This window comes from Zonotrichia albicollis, chromosome 29 (assembly GCF_047830755.1).
Source record: "Zonotrichia albicollis isolate bZonAlb1 chromosome 29, bZonAlb1.hap1, whole genome shotgun sequence".
NCBI lineage: Eukaryota > Metazoa > Chordata > Aves > Passeriformes > Passerellidae > Zonotrichia > Zonotrichia albicollis.
This window is the reverse complement of record NC_133847.1, coordinates 1,076,386-1,095,278: the sequence shown is the minus strand read 5'-3', so window position 1 is coordinate 1,095,278 and position 18,893 is coordinate 1,076,386. Positions and strand designations below refer to the sequence as shown.

Sequence of the window (18,893 nt, the reverse complement as noted above, 5' to 3'; positions counted from 1 at the left end):
AATTATTCATGCAGGTTGAAATATCTGCAGAGTGAATAAACTGCAGGAAGGAGTTCTGTGGATTCAGTTGGTTTTCAGTTGTGGATTCAATTTGATTTGACAGCCTAAAACTGTTCAGGTTTGTATAGTTCCAGATCTTGAGATTGGAGAGCTACTATCTCTGATGTCAATTACTGAAGTTTTGCTTTCCTTCTTACATGCTTGGACTTCATCTGAATACCTTTATCAAGACTGGCTTGGTTAGAAAATTGACATTTCTCCAGATCTTTGTTTTGCTGTGTTTCTGTCTGCTTTTCTGAAGAAAAAAACCCCAAGCCTAATCCTCAGTTTTTAAGAACTGTGTGTTCTGACTGCTCATCTCTTGGTGAAGGAGATCTCATGTTCTCTTACATGCATTCTACCTGAAGTTTAAAGGTAGAGTTTTTTTCCTTCGTATATATTTCCTTCCTTTCCTTTATTTTCTTTTCAAGTTGCTGACAGTTTAGTGGACCTGGCAGATCTGTTTTATCATAGGTCATCCTTCAGACATCCTGGTATAACAAAATCTTGAGAACGTGACCGTCTGGCCCAGATGTTGGCTAGTACAAATAACGGTGGAATTCTTGTTTTGAATCAGCACTTGACTGGAAAAACCAAAGAACTACCTAACATCTGGATTTCCGATCTGCAAAAATAAAAGCTGATATGGGGGTTCTTCAGTTGATGGAAACAACTGATGGTACATGTAAGTGCTTTTGTATGAAAAACATTAAATGCTAGAGAGCTCTATGTAAATGCATTTGAAAAGATAACTGGAAATAGGAACCAAAATCTGGAGCTGGGCATTTGAATGGGAAATTTGATACTAGAATTTTTTTACAGAAAAAAATTGATGCAGAAAGGGATGATTGAGGGCAGTATTACTTTGCTTTTGATGCCTTCAATGAAAATGTTTACCCAAAATTTAAATAAGGCTTAACAAAATAGGCTGTATTTAATGAAGGTGGTCAGATGAGGCAAACTAGTGATCCCTTCTTGCCTTGGGCTAGAATTAGGGAGATGTGTTCAGCACTGTGGTATTGTTGCAGACTTCAGAAAGGACACAAATGAACAGGTGTTCCCTGTGTCTGTTCCTGAGTAAGCCCTGGTACAGTTGTTAGCTGTGAGTGCCTGTTGTCTCATCATTGCTCCTGATGCTGTCAGTTGGTCTCGCAGTCAGCAAGAGCAGTAGTGAGATTTTTGGACCTTGAATACTGGATGACTGTGTTCCTTCAGTGGACAAAGACTATCAGATGTTGCACCAGTGTTCCCTTTTTCAGGCTGATTGACAGACCTGGCCATAGTTTGCTTTATTAGATCCTTTTGCTATTCTCATTTGTCATAGCTGGACACAATCTCAAATATTTGGAGGTTTTTCACTCACTTTTGTTCTTTGTTCTTTCATCAAGTTATTTTTTTCCTGTGAGCTTTCTGCTGTTTCTGACATCTGTCTTCTTTTTTCCTGAGTGCTTAGTTTTCAGTCACTGGACTCCATTTTGTATTTTGTGTTACTTTGCATCAATTTCTCTGGCTACTCATTCCATGTTTTGCCAGCTGTCCCAGAGTGCTCTTCTCTGCACTCTGCATTGTTGTTGAATCTGTTTATCTTTGCTCTATCTCATTACTTCAGTTCTTTGTTATGCACTAGAGAGACAAGTAGATTTTGTTCAGTTCTCCTTGGTATTTGTGGAATTTGGTGTAGGAGTCTCTTTTAAGGTGTGCATGACAATCAAGTCCTGCATTCTGGTAGATGTCCCTACTCATTGGTTTGGCAGAGGGCATGCTGCTGTAGCAGTAGCACTAGTGAGCACTGAAGTATTGTCTTGGTCTGAAAAGACAGGTGTCTGCTAAAGAAGGCAGGAGCCTCCCCTGAAATGGAAACTGTAAACCCCCTCCCTCCATATTGTTATAATTTTGAAATTAAGGAGCTCTCAGGCAAAGATACGGGAGCAGGAATAACAGTTCTTTATTAGGAAAGAAAATTAAAAAAAAATAGAAGAAAAGAAACAGTACAGTAATACAAAACAACACTGACAGAGTCAGGATACAGCTCGAAACCCTGTGGGTCAGGGTGTTGGTAGCAGTCCCATTAAATGGTGGATGCAATTGTCCTGCAGTGAGTGGTGTGGTTCTGTTGGAGCTGTGATCCTGTGTTTTCCTCTGAAGATCCAGTGGTGGTGTAGATGGGCCTGGTTTTCCTCTGGGAATCCGGTGGAAAAGGCTGACTATGGTCTTCCAAATTTCTGATTATATCCAGAGAGGAGTGCTTGGCTCCTCCCTCTGGGTGGCACACCTCACAATGGGCTGGTGTGATTTTTATCAGTCATGCAGTGAGACTCAATGGCCCATTAACAGAAGATATCTCCACGAGGGAGGATTGGTTGTGGAAAAGATGAAAACTACCCAATTAACAAAAGATAACTGCACCACTTCTAACAAATAGGAATAGAATACACACCAGCATTTCCAACCTAAGACAAGTATACCACATGGTATTAAAAAATAACTGTCACTTTGAAGTCAGGGTTTAAAAGCTTGGCTGTTGTCTCAGTTAAGCCCCCCACAGGCAGTTTATACTGAGGCGCAGGAAATGAAAATGGATCCCTGTCTTGTTTCAACACACTCTGGGTTTTGGGACAGGTATTACATATAAGGGTCTATATTGTTTTCACTTCTGAAATGAATTGTCTGCACAGTGCTCTTATTAATAAGCATTTTTACTATTCAGCATTATTTGCTGGATAGATGAACTTAAAAAAAAAGGGAAAAGATATCAGGCAAAATGATGTCATAAGTAACTTAGTTTCTTGATTAATTTTACCTTTTGTAGAACAAATTACGCCAGTCTTGCTAGATCAGTCTTGTGGTGATCCATCTAAAATATAGAAAGATCCATCTAAAAAATAGAGGCTCTTCTACCCTCTCAATTAAATGCACAGTTCTGGTAATAATTTTCATAATTTTGTGTACGTCAACTAAAGTTTCACTTTTTCAGCCAAACTGATCTAATATAGCAGTTCCCAAATTGACAGTTTCATTCCTTTTTCCTTATATGGTGATCCAAGTGCTTTACTGAGCCTGCAAGATTTTGTGATACTGTTCTTTTTTTTTGGTGCAAGGTAGCTCTTGATAGCTTTATATTTCCTTTTTCTTTTATCCTAGCCTTTCAAGCTCTGAAAGCTTTAAAAGTTTTAGTTTTCTTAGGTGTCTAAACTTGTTTATAAGACTGGAAAATTGCAAAGGTGGAACTTATTTATTTGATTTCTTTGCAAATCTAGCTCTCTGTAAATCCCATTTTCAGACTGAAAGACAGCTGAAATATTGTACTCATCTTTATATACAAACATACAGGAGGGCTGCTGACTGCCTAGTGTGTGTGCAGCTTCTCTTAAAATATAACTCACAGATAAGATGCATCAGTTTGTTGAATGCTCAGGAATTCTCACCTCTGCTTATCACACACACTCCCCCTTCTTACTTTTGAAGATCAAGTCCTTATAAACATCTGTTACCAGGAGGTGGTAGAAACAATATGTGTAATGGCTAGGGATTCATTGTTGCTAAAAGCATCATAGAACATAATATTTTCATAATTGTCAATATGAATGTGCTTGGAAAAAACTCCAATGATTTCTTTTTTTACAGAAAAACCTGCCATTGCCCCACCTGTCTTTGTATTTCAAAAGGATAAAGCACAGAAGGTAAGGAGATATTGGTACCTATTTTTGGTTTTGTTCTTAGCCCTGACTCCTTCCTTCCATGGTGATTAGCCTTTGTATTGTTGTGAAGCTGAAGGTGGCGAATAGAGCATTAACATCATTAATGGGCATAGGGCAGGCAGGAACTGAGGGGCTAAAAGTGGGAAGATGTATGGTGGTTTCACAATTACAGGTAGCTCTTCAGACAGAAGATGGACCAGTGTGGAAGAAAAAGTATGGTGAAGGTGTATCTTGAACATGAGTCAGAGGAGTGCTGATGCACTTAGCATGACAAAGCTACAAAATTTGTTTTTCTGATAATAGGGTTAAGATAAAGCAAAGAAAACTGGTCCAGATTGTTGCTTTTTACCTCAGGGTACTTAAATGTCTCTCATATCTTTGGTTTGTATGCTGTGAAGTGTCTAGTTACCTTGGGAAATGGTAATTCTGTTCCTGCATCTCAATATGGTATTTAATTCTGTCTGGTTAATAGTAAAAGCTAGTAAGATTTATGTGGGAAAAAAATCAAGGTTATTCAGGTTTCTGTTGAAGATGGTGGGAACCAAGAGAAGTATGTGATACGCTTTCTGTCGGATCACTGGATTGCTTTGTTGTTTGTGGAGTCAGAAATGTTTGAATTGAAATACTGAATCATTTTTCAGTTGATAGCTTTTCTTTAGTTTAGAACAAGTACCAGACTGAAGCTTTCTCACACGTTCAATAGGCATATTCCTCAGCAGGAACTTGAAATAGTTTTTCAGCTTGGAAAGGATTTAAGTCTGCTGTCCTCCTAGTATTAGCTAATCAAATTAAATCTGCTAGAGAGTAAGAACTTTCAAGACATTGTTTTAATTACATATTTTACAGTGACTGTTTACATATACTGTGGAATGAAGGAGTGGTAGTGTTTGCACTACCAATTCTGATCATGTTTCCTTTTAGGAAACAGCTCCCAGTCACCCACTGTTGCTTAGACTGTTCTGAAGTTCCTTACAAGTTGCATCATGGTGAGTGTTCTCTGCAGGTATCCCTTACCATGGTGGTGATCATAGTGTGTAGTCCAGGCAGAGTGACATGGTCCTGTGTCCTTTTTACCTGCCCTGGTCTTTACATGCCAAGATAGCAGTTCTTGCACTCTCAAGTTCCTTCATGATGCACCTTTGCTTCTGCACCCCTTCAGCAGCCTCCATACTGCATGCCTTCAGCATTAAGCTGTGCAAACTCCTGCACTGGGCTGTGACACAGTTCTGTTGCGCTCTGATGGGTGTCAATAAAATATTTGTAAAAATATATTAATTAAAGGGATAATGTGTTTTGGGACTAGCAGAGATGATCCAGAGAGAGACATCGCTGATTTTAATCTGCCCAGCTGCCTCTGAGGATGCTGAGGTGATGCTGAACAGATAGCTGTGTTCAGGACCACCTCTGCCTCAGCACAGACAGAAAGTCTGGCTTTGTTTGGTAGAGAGTCTGTGGATTTCTCAGCATCTTGAAGGCACATGAGTTAGAAATAAGTTGTACATTTATTTAAATGTCAAGTGGTGGTGATGCTGTTATTGGGGCTAGCCACTGTTGCTTTGGGCATGGAGTAAGTCTGGCTTGGGTGGGGAATAGGGCCTGTTCCTTGAAACAGATCAGAGAGTCTAGTGGCAGCATCTGTCAGTTAGTTGCCAATTTTCAGAGTAGTAACAGACATAAATGCTTATGCTAAACTGTGTGTTGTATGGAGATGTAGGATTTTTGAAGTGGTTAATAATTTTAGTAGCTTTTATTGTGGTGTAGTTGACACTGCAGAGAAGGACTTGTAGAAGTATCAGTGCTGTGCTTCTTGCAGTTTGATTGGATTAAGAGCTTGTTGCTTGTGCCAGTAGTTGTTTTTTGTAGTATAGATATAGAAGTAGTATAGTCAGAACATGATGCTGTGAGCCCAAAGTAACAGCATATATACTATGCTGTATATATCAGAACCTAGCATTTAGGCCAGTTTTAATCAACTTAATTAAGGAAAAGTGCATCAAGTTACATACTGGTTGAGATCTATCACTGTATTTTCAGAAAGACTTAATAGCTAGGTGTTCCCAAGAAGGGTAAACTCCGTTACTCTTTCTGTAAAAGGTGCTTGGTTAAGTGCATTGCCTACTGCTAAAGACTATCCTCCTTAAAGTTATCAGGGAAATCCTGTAAACAGAGGAGTTTTTCCTTCAGCAGTGTTTTGAAGAAAATGCAAAAGTAACTTCAAAATAGTTGTCAAACAACACACTACTTGAATATGTAATTTCTCAATGTAAATTATAATATTTTAATTTAGCAAAATGTCTATCTAGTCACATCACTTTTTTCTGTAAGCAGAAGTGTTAGTGGAGGGTTTTTAGTGCTGGCACAGCAGTCTGACAATAAGCTGAGGGGAAGAAAAAGCACTGCATTGTGTATTCAGTTAACTGTCTGTGACGGTTATGTATGTTTGTCTACTATTTTTCCACATAAACCTGGATGTCCTAAGCAGAATGATTTAGTTGCAGCATCTACAGATCCTCTCAGCAGTACAGCTGGGTTGATATAATTCAGTGCTCTTACTGGTTTTTCTGGAACTAACAGTAGTGTCAACTATTAAGTTAAACAATGTTCTTTTTCTAGAAATCCTGACTTAAGTTTGTGCTTGGTAGGTGTCTGACATTTGGGTCATACCAACACCATGGAACATTTGAGGCTTGGAGCAGAGTGGCTGGAATGCTGCCTGGTAAAGAAGGACCTGTTGGTCCTGGTCAGCAGTGGCTGAACGTGAGCCCAGGTGTGCCCAGGTAGCCAAGAGGGCAGTGGCACCTGGCCTGTACCAGCCACAGTGTGGCCAGCAGGACTGGGCACTGCTGAGGCATTTCAAATCCTGGGTTCAGTTTTAGGCCCCTCATGACAAGAAAGTCACTGAAGGGCTGGAGCATGTTCAGAGAAGGGAACAGAGCTGGGGAAAGGTCTGGAATACAAGGCTAATAAGGAGCAGCTGCAGGGGCTCAGCCTGGAGAGAGGGAGGCTCAGAGGAGACCTTCTCGCCCTCTACAACTCCCGGACAGGAGGGTGGCGCCAGGTGGGGGTCAGGCTCTGCTAGCAGGGAGCAAGGGACAGGATGAGAGGAAATGACCTCAAGCTGCGCTGGGGTGTTTTAGGTTGGATATTGGGAATTTCTTCACTGAAAGGGCTGTCCAGCCCTGTCAGTTACCCAGGACAGTGGTGGAGTCCCCATCCCTACAGGGAATTAAAAGCTGTGTGGATGTGGCACTTGGGGATGTGGGCCGCTGGTAGACTTGGTAGTGATGAGGGAATGGCTTGACTCTGATCTTGGAGAAGTTTTCGAACCTGAACAATTATATGGTTTTATGATCTTTTTTTCCACTAGAAATTGGAAAATATTCAGGATGTTCTAGGACAAAATTCATACCAGTCGGGAAACTAATTCTTTAACTGCATCTTCCAGCTAGGGATATATACACTTGAATAAAACATCAGACCTTGCAATTTGACATGTTTATTTAGAGGGGACAAAAAATGCATAGGGTTCATAATGCTGCCCCTTAATGTTGTTTTATAGAAGGTGGTTTGAATTTTCTTTTGCAGTTAAAGACACTTGAGCATGTCCAGAGAAGGGCAACGAGGCTGGTGAGGGGATTGGAACACAAGCCCTATGAGAAATGACTGAGGGAGCTGGGGTTGCTTAGCCTGGAGAAAAGGAGACTCAGAGGTGACCTTATCACTCTGTACAGCTTCCTGAAAGGTGGTTATAGTCAGGTGGGGGTTGGTCTCTTTCACCAGGCAGCGACTGATGGAACCAGAGGACACAGTCTCAAGGTGCGCCAAGGGAAATTTAGGTTGGATATTAGGAAAAAGTTTTTTACAGAAAGAGTGATAAAGTTCTGAAATGATCTGCCCGGGGAGGTGGTGGAGCGGCCATCCCTGGATGTGTTTAAAAAAAGACTGGATATGGTGCTCAGTGCCATGGTTTAGTTGAGGTGTGAGGGCATGGGTTGGACTTGATGATCTTGAAGGGTCTCTTCCAACCTCATAATTCTGTGAATTCTGTGAAAAGATAGGATTAGTGTGTCCTGGTTTTCAATTTAGATGTCAATTAATGGTGGATGTTAAGTTTGTAGTTACTAAATATGAGTGGGTCTGCATTTTCATGATTTTTATATCTCCTTAACTATTTGAGAACTATTTTTACAAAGTGTGAAATATAATATTGCAAATATCTGAATAGTAGCACTGCTATTCGTGTTTCTGACAGAGTTCCCTAAGGCTGACACGTGTTGGAAAATTGCATCAGCTTAAGGCTCAAACTGCTGAGATCTGAAAGCAGTACAAAGTCTGAGCCTCACTATGTTAGGCATGGAGTATTTCTGTTACTCCAAATAACTTCTTTATGAGCTAAGCTGTGTTTTTCATAGCCCTTTTTGAATTAAATATTTTAATTGATGGATACAACTTATATCTGTGTTTAATATTAGACACTTTGGTGTTTCTGATCTGAAAGTGATTTTAGCTTCTGCCATAAAACCATTTCATGACAATGGTTTTTCTGGCCATAGATTACTTTAGGTGGTTTTCTGAAGTTAACTTTTAACATGGATTTCTGAGGTGAAAGTATTCTGTAATTTCTGGATTGACCCATTTTTAAGCAATTATATTAGCTCAAACAAATTAAATCAGTAGTAGCATAAAGAAACACTTTGTCCAAAAATGTTTTTAAAATAGTGTCATTTGTTCTGCTAGTATGAACTGTTGGTAAACTGGTCGTTACTCATAGTCATCTCACAGGACCATCACAATCACCATTGTCATCACATATGACCTCCCTAGTCACATGTATAGGAAAAGGTAGATTCTCCACTCAGATTTAAAAAACTTCTGCACTTGAAAACACCATTGTTTATGATGTAGCTTGCACCTTGTCCTCCTCCCTCCACCAGCCTGTGCTGGGGTATTGGTAGAATATAGAAAAGAGCACTTTAGTTTGCTGTATAACTAGTTTTGATCAGTGTACTGCTTTCCATATGTGAGTTGATAATGGTGGCCTTTTAAGATTGACTCTGAAAGAAGGTAAGTTATGTGAAACTTGGGTCATGTTCCATACCAAAGTGGTACAGGTGACTGGGGGTCCTAAATGCAAAGCTTCTGGAGTGAATGAGGGCTTATGTTGTTAAACCGTTCAAGCTGTCATCATGGTCTTAACTATGGAGTTTTAAAACTAGGTGTAGAGTTGTAAAACTGATGGATGTGATTGGAAGATGGCATTCCCAGGTAGCCTGGAAAGCAAAATCATGAGTTAATTTTTTTTTCTATGATATGTAAAGTAGGGGTTAGTTGAAGTCCTGCTTTGATGCAGTGTTATTTGGAAATGCTTGGGTTTTGGTGATTTGGGGAGGCAAATGACTAGAAAAGATTCTTCATGCTGTGGCCATGACTTACAGGTTTAGGATAGTTACAGAGAGAGAACTGTGAAGTAATTTGTGTACAGAGAGGCTGAGCATTCCCTTTCCCAGTCTGTTTCAGCGTTGTTAGCATGGATACCCAGTGCAACTGTATTATAAGTCCATACTATTCTTAAGGAGTTAAAATTTGTGCTTAAGAGGTCATAATTTTGAATATGTTGCTGTACTTAAAATAACAGTCACAAGAAGGTATTTGGAGAGACAGTTGTGTAGAAAAAGCTTGGAGGAATATAGAGAGGCTGATAAAGGCTGTTAGGCATATAGGCAAGAATTGTCCTTGGCTCTAAGCAGGTAAAACATGTGAAAAGATATACTGGGAGTAGTCTTTTTAGGCCATTGGATAGAGGTGCTAGGGTGAGGCAAATAAGGAAGGGGGTTGCAAATAATTCAACTCAGAAATGGGAGGAAGAGCTGGTCCAAGAGTGCTTGTTCCAGTCTTTATTGAAAAATAATATGATTTCCTTGCCTATATTTGGTGACTGTGGTATCATGTGAGTCTTAGCTTTTAATTGTTCCTTCATGTCTCTCTTTATTTTCTGCAATAGAGAGGAAGCCAAATCTCCAAATAGATGTATTTAGTCTGGGTGTGTTATTTTTAGTTTAAAAAAAATAGAAGTTGTTTGATCAGGTTGAGCAAGGTGAATTTGTGTAGGTGGCTTCCTAATATTATTCAACTCTCCCTTGATCTTTGCCATAGTGTTTATGAGGCAGGAACTGGTTTCTGTCAAGTTCTCCCTAAAACTGTATTTTATAAGGAATGCTTTCTCTAGAGAGAGGAGGCTCAAGGAGTGACACATTTCTCAGGCAAAATATTCCAGCCAAAATGAAGAGAGTGAGCTGTTCACCACCTCCAAAGAACTTCCAGAAAGACCTTAGATCAGAATTCATGAAGCTAACAGACTAGGAAACACTTTGAATAGTATGCATGACCAAGGATTAAAATTAATTTAAAGAGTTCACAGTTTCCTTTGGATATGCTTTTTTGAGAGCAAAAAACAGGCTGCACAAAATCTGCCTGGAGCAGTTCTGGTTTGATAGATAAATCCTTGAGTCTTTGTTGGTCTTGTCTTCCCTGACTTAAACCATATACTATTCACAGAATTCTGAAATTTACAGTAGTTTTTGATTAATATACTTTTTCTAATATAATTTAATTTTTTAAAATATAATTATATATTGGCCATTAAATTCTTATATTGGTTTCAGATTTTTCTTCATAGAAGTGGTGATTTGCAATAGTTATTTTTCTTTGTTTTGTGGGTCTTGAAGCAGATATTCCAGTCTTGCTTAGGATAGAAGTCAGATTTATACTTATTTCCACTTTTAAAAATGCTTGACAGCAAGTAGTTCAAGTATTACAGGAGTTATTAAAATCTGTTGGATGTTTACTTAGCCTACTTTAGGATATTCTAGACTGGGGTGATATCAATTATTTGCAAAATATTTTGTCATTTGCAATTTTAAGTGCTTAGCACAAGTGTGCATTGCAAGTTCTTGCCTCTTCTTCATTACGAGCAATTTTCTAAACTGTACCTAGAAGTCAGTATAAATTTCTGGTAAGGCTCTTTTTTTACATATATTTTAAGTGCTTTGCCCAGTTCCAGGTAGCCTTTCCTCCTGTTCTCCCCAGACAAAAAGGTAAGGATAGTGGCTAGACTGCTAGATTTTATTAAATATTTGGTGAAAAAATGTTTCTTTAACTCTTCTCATTTTGTGGGGTTTTAAGCTAGTGTTGGGTCTGTTATTTACAGCTAAATATTAAAATGTTAGATAACTTTGACAGTACAAAAACCCAGCACCCTGAACTTTTACCTGATATCCATAGTAATATCCTCATAAATATATTTTTACTATTTTGAACCTTAATTATAGTAATTTCTTGCATAATAAAATTTCATGTATCACTGGCTTAAGTTACCATGACAGGGCAAGTGTTACTTGAAGAACTTGGCTCTTAAGTCCTGCTGTTTATTTTTCAGACTTTTGCTTACTTTCTTGCACAGACCAGGGCAATGATGAGCATTTTTAGTTTCTTCATTCTACCAAGTGTTTTCTGGGAGCAAACTGAGGTTGTGTCCTTTTGAGTGCCATCTTTTCCTTACTGCATAATTCTTCAGGTACTTCACCATAAGATGCCGGGAAGCACAGGCCACAGATTGCAAGTGCACATCCTTGGCCTGCATGTTATCCATGGACTATAATTCAGTCCTTAATCACAATACAGTTGTTTGTGCTCAAAGCCTTTTTATAACTTGTTCGTTCTTCAGATGTGTACAGAATATGATAATGCTAGCTTTTGTTGTACAGGCAGGGATGTGCAACATTAAATGATGTGAAGGAATGAAAAGTCTGTGGCAGAAGTTCAGCAAACACCAAATCCCATTAGGGTGCACTAGTTATCCAGTCACGTCCCTCCTTGAATTAGATTGAAACTTGCTAATTTATGAAAAAAACATTGGTGTTGCTTTTCAGATAATTCACTGTCATATAAATATGAAAGGATCCTGTGTCTTGTGTGAATGTTAAAATAATTAATTTCTGTGAGAATTTTATAACCAACCTCACCTCCCTCAAAAGTGGGCTGAAGAGGCAGTGGAGGACACTTATTTAGAGTAATTGTTTAATTTTTAGATCTGAATCTGAAGGTGAAAGTTATCAACTGTCCTTTAATCCTTGAGAGAGGGGAGGGGTTAAACCCCAACAAGACTGTGGCTGGCAAAATCCTCTTTGCTGGTGACACAGATGATTTTGGTAACTTTCAAAAGAGTGCATTTGCTCCAACTAAGGCTTTTCTCAAGGATGGGAACTAATTCTGTCAGCACGTTCTGTTACAGAGTTTCTATGTATTTTAATTGGTGTCTCAGGAATAAGCAGCTTCTTCTGCCCTACTGTGAAAACAGTGAAAATTAAACAAATGGATCCGCTCGCTAGGACGACCAATCTCATGTTGCAGCCTTGCATTGAAGGGACGTTGTCTTTTCTGCTCACAGTCCCCTGCAGAGCAAAAAGCTTTGTCGGATTCAGGCGAGGACCCCCAGGGAGAGGTTGAGCCCCCCTACCATGGTCTGGGTCACACAGAACCAGCTGGTGAGTGCGACTCTGAGCACCCTGCTCCTGCTGTGGCCTCAGTCAGTGCTACCCTGAGTCCTGCTTCTGAAGCCCAGCTTGCTCCTATTCAACAAGAACTGGCAGGGGTAAGTGTCAATCTACCAAGTACTTCTGCTGCTGAGGGGATTAGAGGAAAAAGTCCCTTCCGTTAGGTGGAATCCGTTACTGTTCAGTGTAGGTAGTGCAAATCACAGTCTGTCTGGTTCTTTGATTTCGAGTGTTAGTCTTCTCTAAACCCCTGTTCCAATTAGAAGTAATGAAATTTGTGAGTCTCCCTAGTAGCATAGCATAATTGTAGAAGACACCTAAAGTATTTTAAAATTTAAAGTGTAAACTGTGTGTTTGCTAAGGGCAAGAGCACTTCTAAATAAATGAGAAAGTGGGTCTATATTTGATGGATTTGCTTCAAGCACTTAGAGGAGGACTCTTTGTTCCCTCTATGGGCCATAATATGCTGCAGCTTGACCAAGTGAGAAGGTAATGCAGCTTCCACTGGGTATGTCGTGCCGACCCGTAAGGTATTTAACAGACTAAAAGCACCAAGCATCGTAGCAGAGTTTTGGATTAGGGACGAAATCAGTATCTTGTGGAAAAGCTGTCAGTGCTCATAATTTGATTTTTCTTCTGGTGATGTGGCAAAATCTTTTCTGAAAGACTGGATGACTAAATGACTCCTACCATACAGTCTTTCAGAGCAACTTTAAGTGTTCCTAATCTTTCTGGTTGGTGGACCATGTTTTCTTGGTACAGATGAGTGTCACTGTTCATTCTGGCATCACACCCTAGGCACGTGCTCTTTGCTCAAGCTTTGTTAAGGCTGCTTCACCCAATACCTGGACCCTTTTCTTGCACTGGTTGGTTTCGAGTTTTTTTGTCCAAGAATTGGCCATTTCAAATAAACCTAGTACTGAGTGGATTGTCATGATAAGGTGCTAATAGCTGTAGGTTAAGCACCTCTCAATGTTCAGACTGTTGCTTGATTAACTGCAGAACTCTTTCTTTTTTGAAGCTTGACATTTTTGAGACTTAATATTTTAAAATATAGCTGGTAAGCATGTGCGGAAAATCACGCTCTGAAAAACCAATGTCCATAAAGAAGACAGAGGAGTCTTGCAACTTTATTTGAATAAAAAAGGAGAGAGTACCCTGGCCACACATTCCCACCAGGTTTTCTTTCTTGAGGTTCTGGAGGGTGCAGCCTTCTCTTTTAATCCCAAATTCCCGGCCGCATGTTGCCCTCTTCCTTTCCCCATTGTCTGAAGTACTAGGAAGGTAGAGCCTTCCCGAACTGCCTATTGCATATTCCCCCTTCAAAGTGCCATTTTACCCCAAAGTTCCTAAGTTCAAGCTTGTGCTGAGTCCCCCACTTGTCTGTTTCAGGAGTTGGGCTGTCTGGGCTCCATAACAAACCTGCTGCTTGTGTTAGGGGAGAATTAAGACCAATTTCAAAGATGTTAACACCCATACCCTCACCCATGGAATTCTTTGTAACGATGTTATCACGCATCTTTCCTATCAAACATAATCACAGACTTTTTTCTCAGTTTTCTGTCATTTGAAAGTGCAGTTACTAGAACTATCCAAGAGAATGGTGTTAACCAGACTTTCAGGAGCGCAGAAAGTGGTTATCTTCGTCTTGTTCTTAGAGAGCAGAAAATCTTACCCCAGTTAACTGTGTTCTGAAAGAAATTTAAAACCCACAAATGCTGTTGGGGATCATATGCAGAAATTAGTGGCCGTACAAAACATCTGTTTCAGCATTCTTCTTGATTCAATTCAGTTAAATGTACTGAATTGTATGTTGCTCAGTATGGGCATGTGACTGGCATGCACTAGCAAGTACTCTTCAAATTATTCGAGTGTCTTACAGCAAAATCATCCCTTACCTTGAAATCTAGAGGAGATTGATGCATCTTAAGAGTGCTTGTACTGGCTCATTGGAGAGTCAGTTTTCATGCAGTCTTCTCAGGGCCTGGGAAGATGGATGAGTTAAGACAGAAGAAGAGACACTGCATATTTCTTGTTTACTTGTTTGTATACACATTCACAGATATTTCTGGAATGGCATGAATTTAGTGTGGCCGTAGGTACAGCCCCTTGCAGAGCTGATGGTTATGTCCTAACTCTTTGCTGTCCCACCCCAACCTCCCACAGCACATGACAATCTTCTGGAACAGCTTTTAAGCAAATCATGGCAGTTCAATAATGCCTGTGTATGTGCAGAGTGTCTGGACTGAAGACTTGCTTTGAAGCACTACTGTGCTTTGAAGTCCATTTTATATGATTTTTGCATCTTGAAATGCATTTTCAAAGATAAACACTAGAAGTGTTTCAAAGATAAACACTAGAAGCTCCTAGAGCTTTTCCTGAATTGCATTGACCTTTTCTGCTTTAGCCAAATTCTCCCTTCCTCTCCCTGTTTCTCCTCACTAGTGTAAATAAGCAAAAACTGACAATTTAAAGTTTTGCAGTTCTTCTCTTAGCTTGATGTAACAATTGTGTGACAAATCAATGTTTGTATTTAGTTAACATCTGTGTCGTATGCTTTTAAGAAGCAGTTGGTTGCCTTTATGACGCTAATTTCCTTAACTAGAAGCGTGTCTTAATTGTAGGAGCCTCTATAAATAGAGGCATATATGTAACTTTTCTCTAGCTGGATTTCTGAAAGCTGGGGACAGAGGGAATAAGTGAAAAGTGGCTTCTGCTCTTCAGTGAGAAAATTCTAGGTTGGATTTTGCTGTTACCAGTTTGTGTCTCATCAGCATCTATTCCAAAGAACTGAATGGAGATAAATTTAATTACCTTAGTGGTTTCTTACAGTATGAGCTGGTCCTTGCTTTTGTTTCCATTTTGTGGGGTACTTATTTAAATCATTATTTTAAAGCTTATTGTTGCTGTAAAGTACAGACTGAGTAGGTTGAGAAGTGTAAAATGGAAAGACTGGACTGCTGTTCATTGTCACTAAATGTAATTTGCTGCTTTTCCGGTCTGTCAGGTTTGTCATGCATATATAAACCCCTGCTTTTTGTCTAGTGTACCCAGCTTCCTCTGAAGCAGCACTGGTATGCAATTCTGACTGCAGTGGTGACTTACTTTATCTGTGGTTTCATAGAAAAGTGAAGCTTATGCTAATACAGTAGATCTGTGTACCCCCACGGAATCTACCTGGCATCTATTTGACCACAGGTACGCAGCTTTAATCTCCCAAAACTCTTGGGCTAGGAAGCATGGAAATAACTTGGAGCAGATTTTCTGTTCTGCTTTGCCCTCAGTAGAGTACAGAGTTGGTTTTGGATATTGATGCCTGTTACCCACTAAACATGGTGATGGTACGTGAGTTGTGCTTGTCAGTTACAAAATTACAATGATAAGATTATTTGAGGGACAAGCCTCAAATCATATGGGTTTGACTTTTGAATGTTTTACTTGAGCATTGAGAATGAAGCATCTGTCAAGTTTTTGACATTCAGGTGGAAATAATTTGTTTATTTTTAAGGATTTTTTGCATATAGAGATTGCAGTTCCAGTCATGCAAATTTTTTACTGCCAAGTGTTTTCTTTTCACTTTCAGGATTTTTGATAAAAGTGGAAACAAATTGCTTTTGTATGTGACAACACTTTATGGGCAAAATGGAAAAATTTTGAGTTCAGATGCTGATTGTTGAAATACATGATATCATGGTTTTCTATTTTAGCCTTATCTTTTGGGAAAGTATTGTGTGTTGGCAAGGTCAGTGACTGATAAGACCACTTTCTGGTAGTACCATGGACTACTTGACTAATTATGTGGAAAGAGCCATGGATCATCAGTTGCAGTATTGACATGGCTGGGCTGATAGTTCTGGAATGCAACTCCCTGCATTCACACACACCTGTCAGTAGCTTCTTATTCCTTATGCTATAGGTTTCAAAAGTACTGAACTAGGGTGCTAGTGAGGTAGCTATGAACGTAAAACAAAACAGAAAAGCCCTTAAAGGTAATTAAGTAGACACAGTGCGGTGTGTTTTTAATTGGCGTTTAATAGAGTACTGATAGTACAGTATTATCTGGGTTCTAAATGTATGCAATGCTAAATAGAAAGTTTTTTACTTTCTGATATTCTTACATCCATGGTATGCCTCAGATATCAGTCCTGTGCAGATTTGTGCAGTCTTTCTGTGTTTCTGCCTGCTCTCAGTGTCCAAGTGGGCCAAATCATGGTGGAGGAGGAGTTTTGGGGCATCAGTGGGCTCTGCCCATGAGCTGCCATTCTTCCATTTATCAGCCAATCTCTGAAGTAAGACTGAGTGAAGGGGAAGGTGGCCATCTGCATGTCCTGGGGCAGGAGTGGGATGAAAGGGTAGTGCTGGACTAGGCAGATGGTCCAGTATGCCAGAGCTGTCTGAAAGGATGGTGTAGCCAAGGTGGGGGGTTGGTCTGTTCTTCCAGGTAACAAGTTACAGGACAGAAGGATATGGCCTCAAGTTGAACATTTAGATTGGATATTAGGAAAAGCATGTTCCACAAAAGGTTTGTGCAGCCATGGAACAGGCTGCCCATGGCAGTGGTGGAGCCATCTTCCCTGCAGGGATTTGTAAGATGTGTGGATGTGGCACTTGTGGACACGTTTTAGCATTGGGCATGGCAGTTCTGATGGATCACTTAGACTTGAAGATCTTAAAGGTTCTTGCTTACCTAAGCAATTCAATTGTTCTGAGATGTTTTGTAGTGAGATCAAGATGTGATGCAGCTGTGATCACCTTCCATAGTGGAAGGAATCTGTCACGGGGTTATTTTTTTTGGAGGAGCAATGGAGATTATATTAGTTGAGGAACTGGCAGAGAGATAGGAGGAAGGAGCCATAGAAATCCTCAGAAAATACATAAAACCTTTGTTCAGAGACTTTTTAAAATATCTATGATAGTTGGTAGCCTGTGGTGCTTCTTTTTTTGTTCTGGTACTGTGGAACATGTTAGGGGGACTATCCATTGCTAATTCCAATAAAAATACTGTCATACTGGTTTATAGAGCATGCTTTGAAAGGCATTCCTCTAATGCTATAATTTTGTTGAAGGAACTAATGTCACTTAGTAATTAGGTAAAGTGCTTTGGAATGAACTCACAAATAATGGGTATGTTTATGTTGAGCTTGAAACTTCATATTTTAAAAATGAAACCAATTTGTAAAACTGTCATTTTCAAATTTTCAGTATATAGAAAATGTAACTGTAGTAATTGTTACACAGTCCCTAAAGATATTAGTGCTTGGGAATCTTCGGGAATCTTACTTGTAAATGAAATATTTTGAATTAATTGCTTTTGATAGTATCTGTGTGAAACTCTATGCCCACATATAAATCACGGAAGGTTATTGCGTTAGTGTGTATCATTGACATTAAAGAAAAATTCTCCTAACTGATGTTTAAAACATTTGGATCAAATAGAAGAGACTGAAATGTTCAGTATGTGATCTTTCTTTGATCAGTGTAATCTGATTTCAGAGATCTGCAGATGGATCAAGTCCAGAAGATGGAGATGGTAAGAGATTTTATTGTAAAATTAAAAGCTGTGAGTGTGTGTCTTGCTGGGATGTTTTGCGCTTTCTCTAATAAAGTTTTTTCTACAGAATCTGATCGAGAGGATGGAAGCTACTGTCCACCTGTAAAACGAGAGAGAACTTCATCTTTGAATCAGTTCCCTCCTTCTCAGTCAGGTAAATGCTGCTATGCTATTATAAATAAAGGGATAGTTTTCCTACCTAGAAATTCTTTTTCCAGTCATGTAGGCAGTCTTATTACTGTCTGTTGTGCTTTGGGTTAAGACCACAGCAGCCATGTATTCATGTTAGCAAATTTGATGAAGCCCAAAGGAGCTTACAGATAGTTTTTAAAAATGTTTTCTATCTGTAAGTTTATGTGTATTTGTAGTTTTACCTTTTACTATTGTGCTGTTAAATTGCAGAATTAACCAGAAATCTTCTTGATTTGCTGTGATTAGGTCGCTTTTTCCAAGTTATATAAGTGCTACCTTTTTCTTAGTTACTCTGCTGCCAGGGAAGTTTTTCAAGTCTCAACTCATGTTTTAGTCCGCTTTTCTCTTCTCCCATTACTTTTAAAATGGGGAGGATTCAGTGCACTTCTTAAGCACCTGACATATGCAAGAGAGAATGACCACAGCCTGTGCACAGTCAGGGCAGTGAATTCACATTCCCTTGCATGGGAATTTGATATTTGTTCACTCACAGGAACAGTCTTGATTTGTGCCATCTCTCCTCACAGATCATATGAAGGTTTTAGCTTTGATCAACAGTTATTTCAGTTATGTCAGTGTTTGAGGCAGATTTTGAGACTGCTACTTTATTTCTACTGTCTTATGTTGAAACAAAGAAGATGACATACCATGAGAGAAAGAAGTAAAAAAATGTTCCTCTCCTATGCAGCACAATCTGGAGATGTGACTGAAAGGTGAAAGCCTAGTTGTTTTGATTTTAATTTGAAAGAAATAAATGACTGTGAAATCCAAGATGTAGTTGCTGATACTTTATGGACATACCATTTTAAATTCATGCACCAATGCTAGTCAGGGGATGAAGCTCTTCTCTTTCAGATCCAA

At 39.4% G+C, this 18,893-nt stretch overlaps 1 protein-coding gene across 4 annotated transcripts in view; it reads left to right on the top strand.

Moving 5' to 3' along the window:
- The window catches only part of RANBP3 (RAN binding protein 3), a 52,148-nt gene that overhangs the window by 11,338 nt on the left and 21,917 nt on the right, over positions 1 to 18,893 (top strand). For 2 of the 4 annotated variants that reach the window (XM_005494213.4, XM_074528963.1), the window contains exons 2-5: positions 3,664 to 3,719; positions 12,184 to 12,387; positions 17,783 to 17,819; positions 17,908 to 17,994. In XM_005494213.4, coding sequence (XP_005494270.1) covers positions 3,664 to 3,719; positions 12,184 to 12,387; positions 17,783 to 17,819; positions 17,908 to 17,994 — 384 coding nt within the window. The remainder of the gene's footprint in view (positions 1 to 3,663; positions 3,720 to 12,183; positions 12,388 to 17,782; positions 17,820 to 17,907; positions 17,995 to 18,893) is intronic. The other 2 variants (XM_005494214.4, XM_074528964.1) reach the window with 1 other exon arrangement.